General features: G+C 41.9%; 1 protein-coding gene across 3 annotated transcripts in view; it reads left to right on the forward strand.

Moving 5' to 3' along the window:
- The window catches only part of Cnih4 (cornichon family AMPA receptor auxiliary protein 4), an 18,769-nt gene extending 8,137 nt beyond the window's left edge, over positions 1-10,632 (forward strand). For 2 of the 3 annotated variants that reach the window (XM_023710375.1, XM_023710376.1), the window contains 3 exons: positions 2,805-2,917; positions 6,368-6,508; positions 10,399-10,583. In XM_023710375.1, the coding sequence (XP_023566143.1) occupies positions 2,805-2,917; positions 6,368-6,508; positions 10,399-10,426 (282 nt within the window). In that variant the 3' untranslated portion in view covers positions 10,427-10,583. Of the gene's footprint in view, positions 1-2,804; positions 2,918-6,367; positions 6,509-10,398 lie in introns of all 3 variants that reach the window. The other variant, XM_004626893.2, reaches the window with a different exon arrangement.
- The last annotated feature ends 1,259 nt before the right edge of the window (positions 10,633-11,891 follow it).

Below are 11,891 nucleotides of genomic sequence, written 5' to 3' on the forward strand. Positions count from 1 at the left end.
AACCCTGGTCCCTGTGCTTTGCTAAGTTTGTTCTAAGTAGGTACTTTAGACCACTGAGCCATCTCACCAGCCCCTTTCCCAGTATTCTTAATGGCCACTTTTCTGCTTGAATTTTTATTCGGGGAGTGTGTGGTTGGCCCTTTCATTCCTTGATTTTATGTATTGGTCTACAACTATAGCTCTTTTTGTTGGAGTAGCCTCTTGAAATTTGAAACATGAAAAAGGACTTTTTTTTTGGTATCTTTCAGTAAAGGTCTATAGGGTCTCACTATATAGATCAGATCTGCCTGTGTTCAGCCTCTCAATTACAGGCGTGTGCCACCACGCCCAAGCTCAATTGCCATCTCAGTGTGCGCCCCCCCTCCCCCCATGGGGCTAGCACAGCATAGATTGAACCCCCAGCAGATCGAACATCCAGCCTACTGCCTAAGCAGGCGCTTTCATCCACAGAGCTATTTGCCTGGCCCAACTTTGTGAAATGTTAATGTTTTAAAATATGTTATGCGTATTCTTGAATGATGGCTTATCTGAGCACAGGATTCTAGATTGGAAAAGATTTTTCTTTTGGATTTTAAAGACATGGCTTGGTAGTCTTCTGACTTCCAGTGTTGTTCAATTGAGACATCTGATACCATTTTGATTTCTTTTTTTCCCCCATTTTTTTTTTTTTTTTTTAAATGGTGCCAGCAATGGAACCCTAGCCAGGTGCATCTTACAAAAGCCAGGCCAGTGTTCTGCTACAGAGCTACACCCTCAGCCCTGTTACTGTTTTTATGTGATCTCTTTATTCCCCCTGTCGTCTCTGGAAGTTTATAATCTTTGTCTTTGGTGTTTTGAGGTTTTGCACTGGGTGTCTTTGGAACTTTTCTTTGTTTTAATCAAAAAAAGTTTTGAGACCAAATCTCACTATGTGGTTTAGGCTGGCCTTGAACTCACTACAGCCCAGGCAGGCCTCAAATTTGTGGCAGTCCTTGACTCAGCCTCCCAAGTGGTGGGATTACAGGCCTGTGCTACCCCACTATGCGTGGATACTTTTGTTCAGGCCTTTTTCATTCATAGTTTTAAACATCTGATAGTTTCTTTCACTATGACAATTTCTTTGTTCTTTTTCTCTCCCTTCCCCCTCTCCCCTCCCCTCCCACTTCCACTTTCTTTTCCTTGTTCTTTGTCCCTTGATGCTGTAGTGAGCCCAGGGTCTCGTGCATACTAAGCATGAGCTCTGCCACCAGCTGCAGCCCACAGCTCTGCTGTGTTTTGCCTCTGTTTTGTCTCTTCTTACCTTGTAGCTTTCATTGACTAGATAATCGATTTGTCAATTCTTCTTTCTCATTTTTTCTCATCTTTATAATTTCCTCTGCTTGGCCAGGGAGTTAGCTCAGCTGTATAAGGGCCTGCCTGGCAGACACAAGGTCCTGAGTGTGATTCCTGGGGAAAAGAAAAAAGATATCCACTGCTTTATCATCTGCTTTTCTAATAAATATGGCATGCATGTTAAAATTTTAGTTTTTAAGAGATTTTTGTTTTCTTCTTTTATGTTTGACTTGCATAATTCTGAGACTACTGATTATAGTATTTTTGATTCTTTAGGTTTTTTTTTTTTTTTTTGTGGAACCGGGGATTGAACTCAGTCCCTTGCGCTTGCCAGGGAAGAGCTTATTCTACTGAGCCATCTCCCCGGCCATGATTATAGTATTTTTGAAATTTTCTTCTGCTTCCTATATTATATATTTCTCTGGGTTCCTTTCCCTTTGTCCCCACACCTACTGCTATCTTTCATTTTGGAGTCTTCCCTCAAATTTGTGATACTAGGCTATCCATTAAGCTCACTGAAAGCTAATTAGACAGATGTAGACTATAATTGCTGACCAACTGGTAGACTGTTGGTATCATTGGTGGTCATTGGTGTCTACTTGGACTTTAGTGGAGTACCTGAAAATGACAGGGTTTTGTAGGTGTGTTCCCTTAAGTCATTAAATTACTCCAGGGACGATAGCTCAGCAGCATAAGTGTCTGCCTGGCAAACACAAGGTGCTAAGTTCGATCCTGGTACCAAAAAAAAAAAAAAAAAAATTACTCCAGAAAAGAATCCACCAGGAATATTAGCCTAGTGTCAGTCTTTCCTTTGTTTTGTTTGGAACAAACTCTTGTTCGGTAGTCCAGGCTGACCTTGAACTTCCTGTGGAGTGTCAATTCTCTCCACTAAAACTTCATTTGCTTTAACATTTCTGTGCTGTCAAGAGAGGAACACTATTCATGAGGCGAGCCCTGCTGCCATAGGCTGGGATGTTGGAGTATTCATAACTCCAGTAAGCCAGCAGCAGAGAGGCACAGGTGCCAGACCAGGACCCAGAAACTGGCTTCCTGGCTCATTACCGTTCTAGTTCAGTTTCATCTGTTACTGTAAGCATTTAAAGCATTTTATCAAAGCATAAAAAAAAATGGTTTCCTCGGGGTTTGGAGAAGGGAAAATGTTTTAAGATTGATATTCTAACTTAAAGGTGACTATTTAGATATCAGCCGTCCCACATTACTGTAAGACACTTTCATGTAGATACTGGAATAGAAAGTAAATTAATACTGTTATTTAAACCTGCATAGTGAATAAATTCAAGTATTTGTTTAGGATAAAATGTAATTCAAATGTAAGTGCTTTACACCATTATGCAGATATGGGACATCTGAGTCTAAAAATGGTTTTGAAGTGATAGCATGTAAACACTCTGAACCATAGATTTAGCTTCAGATAACATGTATAGGCAGATAGGTGGGTCAGTGCTGTGTAATAGTGTGGCCTTTGCTTGCAGTGGGTGATTCCAGAAATGATTGGCCATTCCGTTGTCAGCGTCCTGATGCTTGTCTCCTTGCACTGGTTCATCTTCCTGCTCAACTTGCCTGTTGCCACTTGGAATATATATCGGTGAGTATTCTTTCTTTACGGTTTTGAATTAGAACAGTTAAACCTTTCTTAAAAGTAACAACCTTCTCTTTCCACAAAAATATGTGTCAATAATAAAGCACAACCAAATGCCTCAATAGATCAGGCCATTTGTTCACTTTGGTATGTTAGGCAGATGTCAGTTTGCATGGCTGTGTCTTGTTTTTTTTTTAGGGTACTATAAAGTTTTATTTCTCCAGCTTTGAAAGAAGCTAAAAACTCACTTGTGAATGGCTATGTCTTATAAGGCATACATTTATAAAATATGTATTGTTTAATTTTGTCTTATTTTGTTTTTGGCACCAGGAGTCAAACTCAGGACCCTGTGCTTATAAGATAGGCACTTGTGCCACTGAACTGTCTCCCTGGCCCTTTTATTGTCTTGAGTATCATTTTCCTTTGAGAATGGTCTGAGAATAAATATAAGGCTTCTTTGTCTATACTTGAAGTTTTTGTTTGTTTTTTGAGACAGGTTCTCAGTATATAGCCCAGGCTGGCCTTGAACTCTCAAGTGATCCTTCTGCCTCAGCATCCTGAGTGCTGGGATTACAGAGGTATGCCCCCATGCCTGGCTCTTATTTTATTTTATTTAATTTCATTTTATGTATTTAGTACAAGGTCTACAGGGTCTCACTACACAGATCAGACTCCTAGTTATCCTCCTGTTTTCAGCCTCCCAAGTGCTGAGATTACAGGCGTGTGCCACTATGCCCAGTCTCAGTTGCTGTTTCAGCTCGCCCTGGAGGTGGGGCTGGCATGGCAAACCAGGGATGGAATCCTGGTTCATGTGCCTGCCAAAGCAGGTGCTTTAATCCACTGAGCTATCTGGCCAACACTATTTGTCTTAAATTAGAGTGTTTTATAATTAAAATAATTCAAAGAGACAAAGTGAGGTATCATAAGTCTGTTACCCCAGCATTCAGAAAGCTAAAGATGGATGATTACCGTTAATTCAAGTCCACTCTGGGCAACAAAGCCTTTCTAGCCAGCGTGGACTACATAGTAAGATCCTCTCTCAAAACCAACAACAAACTACTGTACTGCAAAGAAAATTACATTTTAAAACTTGCAATTTAGGTAACTTGCCATATATTTTGACTTTGTAAATTTAGGATGTTTGCTCAGAAACAGTACCATGGAAACATTCAGTATAATTTTATGGCTGAGCTATTATACATAGTGTATTTTCCTGTAAAGAACCATGGAATAATCTTTTTTTTTTTTTTTTTTTTTGCGGAACTGGGGATTGAACACGGACCCTTGCACTTGCCAGGGAACCGCTCATTCCACTGAGCCATCTCCCCAGCCCCCATGGAATAATCTTGACAATCCTAGAATTATTTTTATGTTTGTAGGTTGCTATTCTACTCTATTTTTAGACTTTATTTACTTATTTAATTTATTTATTTTTGTTAAATCCACTCTATAGAGAAGCTTTGGAGAACAGAGAGCATGAAAAGATGGTGGAGGTGGGGTGAGCAGGGTGGCCTCGCCAGGACTGGACAGCAGCTGAGCTAGGGAAGGTTGTTTTTTTTTTTTTTTTTAAATTATTTATTTATTTATTTTGTGTGTGTGTGTGTGTGTGTGTGTGTGTGGCCAGCTCAGCCCACCAGGGTTGAACCGTGGTCCCTGTGCTTTGCTAAGCTTGTTTTAAGTAGGTGCTTTAGACCACTGAGCCATCTCACCAGCCCCTAGGGAGGGTTCTACGTCTGGTGCTTCCTGCAGAAGGCAGGCTCCTGGAGGGGAGGCTGCCAGGTCTCACTGCTCTGCCTTATTAGCTGTGGAGAACAGTGCCCCATAGGGGCCCTGAACTGACATAGACTCCTTTCACTCTGCTCAGGGCCAGTCCTGTGGAGACGTAGCACAACCAGTTCTCTCTGGACCTCGGGGTGAAACCTAGATATAGAAGTGAGAATGGGGACTGTGGGTGTGCTGGGTACCCCAGGTGTACCCGTAGGCACCTCTATTGGAAATGCCAGAGGGCAGGCCTCTCAGTATCTAAGTGTGATTTGTTTCCTTGCTTTGATGACTGATGATACTATGTTTTAATGTGTGTATAGCTATTCTTTTTCTCTTTTTGCTTTATATGTTTTTAAACTGCTAAATTGACATGGAAATAAGTGACCCTTTGGGAAGGTTTCTTTGGAGGCACTGTGTTCTGTCAGTGGAGTGGAGTAGAACCAGTGAGGAGGAAAACCCGTTGAGAAAACAGGGAGAGGAAGTAAAGTGCAGGAAGAGGGTCATGATTGTGGGGAAGGAGATGACTCTGAAAATAGTGGTAGGAAAAAGAATTGGAGAAGACTAAGGGACTGTTCATGGTGGGACAGAGAAGAATGGTGTGAGAGGAAGTTTTAAGGACCACCAGGAAAGTGGTGACACTTCTAGATAACCTAGTAGTTAGCAGCAGTAATACTTTTTGAGACTATTTGAAGATTTATCTGGGTAGTCAAGTGAAAATGTGCTCAATTCAGATATAGGTGGGCCACTAGCATTTGGGGGAAATTTTAGATTTGTAGAATTCAGATATAAATTGGCATTTCACAAGTGACAGTTGAGAAATAGAGTGTGTGGCAAGAGCAAGGAAGCCTGGGTTGTACTAGGAGGACCTTGACAGGTGAGCAGGAGATCGAGAACTAGGTTCAGATATGAGGCGTACAAAGGACAGCTACAGCCTGGATGTTCAAGCCCAGATACCCAGTCTCACTAGTCCTGTCAGAGTAACCCTAGTTCTTAATCTCTATAGAGAAGTTTCTGGGAATTTCATAATCTGTGCTTGGTATTTTTTGCTTATTTTTGAAACAATTAACTTTTTTTTTTTTTTTGTGGTACCAGGGATTGAACTCAGGACCTTGCACTTGCCAGGCAAGCGCTCATTCTACTGATCCATCTCCCCGGCCCTTGTTTTTTTTTTTTTTTTTTTTTTGGCGGAACTGGGGATTGAACTCAGACCCTTGTGCTTGCCAGGGAAGCGCTTATTCCACTGAGCCATCTCCCCAGCACCACCCGTTGTTTGTTTTTGAGACAGGGTCTTGCTGTGGCGTTCAGGCTGGCCTTGAACTGGAAGGGGTCCTTCTGTTTTGGCCTTCCAAGTGCTAGGTTTATGGGTGTGCCACCATGTCTGGCTTATGCTTGATTTTAAAAACTTCCTTTAATTGTAATGGAAAAAGAATATGGGATGACTGGCTTGGTAGGTTTCTACAGATAATGTGTAAAGGTCTGCATGCAAAAGTAACCTTCTCTGGTATATGGCTAGGTTTGTCTCACAGTACAGTTAACAATATTGTAACCTGCACAGGAAAAGTAATGGTGGGCAGTCTACATTGGAATTTAAGGCTGGTGTCATTAAGGCTGCTCACATTTGAAGGTGATTATCATTGGTTACTTACTTTGCTATTGATGTGATTCTCCTTCTAATGTGTATATTCTTATTAGGTTCATTATGGTGCCAAGTGGCAACATGGGAGTGTTTGACCCAACCGAAATACACAATCGAGGGCAGCTGAAGTCACACATGAAAGAAGCCATGATCAAACTTGGTTTCCACTTGCTCTGTTTCTTCATGTATCTTTATAGGTGAGTTTAAAGTCCTCCCGCTGTCCTCAATGCCATGTCTGCCTGTGGTGAGTATTACTTTACTCAGGTTTTAGGCTAACATTGTAGAACTCTTGGGTATTATATGAATTTCTAGTGATGGTAGATTTTTCATATATTCCACTGAATCAGCATTTGTCTGACCTATAGTTACTGTGTGCAACCTGGTTATCCTTAGCTGTTCAGGTTACCAGCATGTTTAAAACTAACTGTCTTTGCTGTTCTTTTCCTGAGCTCTCAGTTGAATTTTAAAGCAGTGGGGTAGTGGGCGGTGATAAACATGTGCTTAGCACATGCAAAGCCCTGAGTTTAATTCTTAGCATAAGTAAGGGACAAGGGTAAGGAACAGTTCTTTACAGTGAAATGAAAATAGGAAGCTTGTGTGACTGGTTTGCCTAAGTGGCTGCATTGCTTGCTTTCTTCTTCTTCTTCTTCTTTTTTTTTTTTTTTGCATTGCTAATTACATCCTTCCCTCTTCTGTCTTTTCTTCCCTTGTCATTTTCAGTCCCTTCCTATATTTCATAGTTCAAGGAGTCAAGAGGAAAGACAATTCACTCTCAGATGATGACCTTGTAGCGCTTTTCACTTTTGGTTGCTGTTGTTAATAGTGATTTTATTACTGAAACACCAGCTTTTATTGTAGGGACTTTATCCTGCTCCTGTGTTGCCTGCCACAACTGGCATGTTACCTTTCATATAGCAGATAACAAGGCTTAGAAATAAAATCAGTGTGGGATTTTTTTTTTTTTTTTTGTATTTTAGGGAAGAGTCTACAGGGTGTTCAGGGTCTCACTACTAGCTTGGACTCACCTGTTTACAGCCTCCCAAGAGCTGGGATTACAGGCGTGTGCCACCACACCGAGTCTCAATTGCTGTCTTATTATGCCCCTGGGGTGGGACCGGCTCAGCAGGCCCAGGGTAGAATCAGTTTTGTTCATCTTTAGAAAATTGTGGCGTCTGTGCCCTTCATGTTTTGATTAATAGAAACTCAGTTCTCCCACTTCTGTGTAACTTGGGGCATGTTTCCTTTTTCCTTATCAGGACGTGTTTATGATAAATGATAGTCACATTCGTTTTGGGAAATTGGTACATGTATCATCTTAATAGTTTTTGATCCATTTATGCCCCACCTTCTTCTCCTCCTTTTCTGGGATCCCATCCCCATCTCCAAAATGTCTTCCTCCCTGTTTCATACCCCCCTCTCTTACCTTACTCTTCATATTTGAGTTACTTATATGGGAAAGCAGAAAATACTTAACTGTGTCTGAATTATTTAATATTATGGACTCAAGTAATGTACTCGAATTTTCTCTTTATGGCTGAATATATTCCATTGTGGATATGCATATATACCACATTTTATTTTATTTCTTTATTTTTTTATTTGGTACAGGGTCTCCACTTCGCAGCTCAGACTCATAGTGATCCTCCTATCTCAGTCTTCCAAGTGCTGTGATTATAGGCGTGCACCACCATTCCTGGTTTTGGGGCCAGCATGGCACACCCAGGGTTCTGAGACTAGCACAGTATGTGGTACTGGGGATTGAACCTGGGACCTTGTGTTTGCCAGGCAGGCACTTAGACTGCCAAGATATCTCCCCAGCCCTGTATACATTTTATCCATTCATCTATTGATGGCTGTTTAGGCTCTTTCCAGAGTTTAGCTGTGAATTGTGCTAATATAAATGTGGGATATGTACCTACCACTTGTAGTCTAATATCTTTAACTTTTTCAGGTATACACCCTGAACTGGGTTGAGTGAAGTTTTACTTTTAGCTTTTTTTTTTTTTAGTATTGATTTTTTGAGACAGGGTCTCACTATGTAGCCCAGGTTGGCCTCAAACTTACTTTGATCCCCCCCTAAGCCTCTGAACTGCTGGAATTACAGGTATTTGCCACCACATCCAGGTTATTTTTAATTTTTTGAGGAATGACTTCAGTAGTGTTCATACTAGTTCATGTTCCTGCCAGCAGTGTAAGAGTTCCTTTTTCCCAGAGCCTTACCAGCATGTGTTGTTTTTTGTGTTCTTGATGATAGCCATTTTGATGGAAGTTGATTTTTATTTTCCTAAAGGCTAAAGACGAGGAATATTTTTTTCATGTGTGTATTGGCCATACGTACTTCTCTTAAGTAGCTATTCAATTTATACGCCCATTTTTGGTTGTGTTATTTTGCTTAGAGGGTTGCTTTGAGTTCATTTTATATTCTGGATACTAGTCTTCTCAGAATGAATAGCTGGCAAAAATTTTCTCCCAAATCTCAGGTTGTCTTCTTACTGTTGTTTCCTTTGCTGTGTGAAACCTTTGTAATTTGACTTAATCCCATTTGCTGATTCGTGGTATTTACTATGCTTTTGGAGTGTAGAAGTCTTTGCCTATGACTGTGGTTCAGGTGTTTTCCTTCTATTATCTTCCAGTAGTCTCAAAGTTTCTGTTTTCATATGTAGCTCTTTGATCTGTACTGATTTCACTTTAATATAGGGTAAAAGAGATGGATTTAGTTTTAACTTCCTTCCTCATGTGGATAACTTGTTTTCCCAGACCCATATATTAAATATGAAGCTATCTTTTCTGCTGCATATGTTTTTGGTTTAGAGCAAGTTTCTTAACCTCTCTTTGCTTCAGTTTCTCATTTGCAAGTGGGCTATGAATAATGCCTGCCTTGTTGGATCGCAGCGTGCAGTGAGGGAAATAGCATATGAGAAGCACGTAGCTTTATGGCTGACCTATAATAGACTCTGAAACGTCTTTTAGAAATGTTACCTACTCGGGCTGGAGAGATGGCTCAGTGGTCTAAAGCACCTACTTGGAACAAGCTTGGCAAAGCACAGGGACCACGGTTCAATCCTCCAGCACTACATGCCGGCCAGCCGCGCCCCCTGGTGGGCTGAGCTGGCCACACACACACACACACACACACACACACACACACAAAAAAAATAAATGTAAAAAAAAAAAAAAAAGAAATGTTACCTACTAGCCATCAGTCTGTGTTGTGCTCTGATTACACTGATGTGATTAAGTTTGGACAACTAATTACTTATACCATTACTATGAGCATATCTGTGCATTTTAGTTATTTGGTCTTACCAGAGCAAGGATGATCCCACAAATAAAAGGACAAGCACTGGTTATCATTATTAACCATACTGGTTTTCATAGGGTGTTTCCTGAGTGACTGCTGTGTATCAGACATGGTGCAGTCCACAGGTGACAAAAGCAGCAGCAACAGACCCTGTGGTGAAAGCCAGGTGCTTGGTAGGCCATCACAGTCCTGGGCAGTTCACAGACGTTAGTACAGAAGGGGCCTGGTCTGGCTGGCTGTCTCCGAGGTGCTCACAGGCGGGTTAGAGGCCAGGGTGTCAGCCACTGCGTGTGTGAGGATGACGGGCTGTGCCAGGCTGAGCGGCCGCCTCCAGTGCAGGGGCCACAGTGCCTGTCAGAAGGCCAGGGAGGGGCTTACGGGTTGATGGGTCCACGTGTAGCAGCCATGCGTGGGAGCTGGCTAGAGAAGTAGCTCTATGCCTTGGACATAACTTTTAGTTGGTTTTAGGTCATACTTCCCAACTTTCACTCCCAGTTACTCATTTTTTAGTGAAAGGATTAGGTCACTGAGAAGTATTTTTTTTTTTTTTTTTTTTTTGGTGGAACCGGGGATTGAACTCAGGCCCTTGCACTTGCCAGGGAAGCGCTTATTCCACTGAGCCATCTCCCCAGCCCCAAGTCCTTATATGTTTTTGCCATTTGACATAATCCCTTGTCTTGTATTCCAATGAGTGTTCATTGAGGATCCCCAGGGTGCCATTCTTGACAAAGCAGACTCTGTAGGATTCCTAAGGAAACATGTAACACGAATTTCTTCTTCCTACAGTATGATATTAGCTTTGATAAATGACTGAAGCTGGAGAAGCTGTGGTTGAAGTCAGCCTACACTACAGTGCACTGAGGAGGAGCCAGAGACTGCTTGAACCACCCTTAGAACCGTGACCATAGCAGTATATATTTTCATCTTTGAACAAAAACTATTTTTGCTGTATTTTTACCATATAAAGTATTTAAAAAATATGAATTGAGTTTTTGTAAATTTCTGGTTCTCACCTTTAGCCCAACATGTGAAGGTGTTATTGCCCAAATGCTGAACGTAGTTATTTGTGTGTAGATGTAGGACTGTATGTGGGTTTTGCATGCCAAAGCACGAGGGACATCCCTTTAAGGGACACTTGTGAGGTGAGGCACGGGACAGTCAAAAACAACATTGCTCCTTTGCTTAAGAGAAAAACGAATGTCAGTGACCCCTTTTGCCCTTATTGTGGCAACTTCATACAGTAATATGGTTTAAAATTTATAGGGCTGTCAGCTAAGAGTCCTTCCACAAGAATGTTAACAGAAAGTGACATTTCACAATATATTTTTCTTTGCAGTATCTGTGAATCTTATAAGCCATTTCCCCAGTACAATGTAATTATTATAGAAAGGAAAAATAAATTATAAAACCAAGGTTTTATCAGCACTTTTGTTTAAAAGCTACTGCTTCCACAGTCGCCCCACAGTCATACAATACCTCCAGCTCTTGCTGGCTCTTATTTTTATAATTGCTGCAGTTGCATTTGCTGTCTGTGCGTTCTAACACATGTGGCGAGGTGATTTGTTAGGGGGTGCTTCAGAAGCAGCTCAGTCACTGTCAGTTAGACAGCCCATTCATGTCCTGCTTGGTGCCAGGACTGACTGTGGCCCTTCCATTCAGCACTGACTACTCTGATGTGGGAGTCCGTAGAAGCCACTTCCTGTGCACAGCGATAGCTCACCAGGTGCAGTTCCTTGGAGCTGGATTTGTAAAGAACTCTTGCTTTGATGAGCATGGTTGACCTCCTCAGCTCTCTGCCTGCCTTGGGGTGTGCAGTGAGCCTAGCTGCTCATCCTTAGTCCTAGCTGGTGCTTCCATGTTGTCTTCAGCACTGACATTGAGGTAAATTATGACTGAGATTTTATGGTGGAATCTAAAGGGAGCGTTCCCTTTGACATGAAGGGGGGGCGTTTGTGGTCCCACAGTGTTAATTGTTCTGTGCCTTCCAGCCCTGGATTAGGTCTAGCTCTGGAAGCCAGGAGGCACAAAGCTCGGCTCCTCTGCAGCCGATGATCTGGGGTGGAAGGACTGCCCTGACACACAGGGGAGGAACGAGGTAGGAAAGTGACTGCGGCTCTGCTGGCCTCTTGGGGGCCATGGGTCTTCTTGTGCTGACACTATTTTTGTCAGGCCAAGGCTCAGGAAGCTGGTACCTGGCTTGCATCTCTTAGCTCTTCCCTTTGATGCACTTTCTGTTTCAAAAATAATCCCTTAGCTTCCAGTGCCTCTTTATGTTCTGC

Source organism: Octodon degus, unplaced genomic scaffold, assembly GCF_000260255.1.
Source record: "Octodon degus isolate 3935 unplaced genomic scaffold, OctDeg1.0 scaffold00017, whole genome shotgun sequence".
Lineage (NCBI taxonomy): Eukaryota > Metazoa > Chordata > Mammalia > Rodentia > Octodontidae > Octodon > Octodon degus.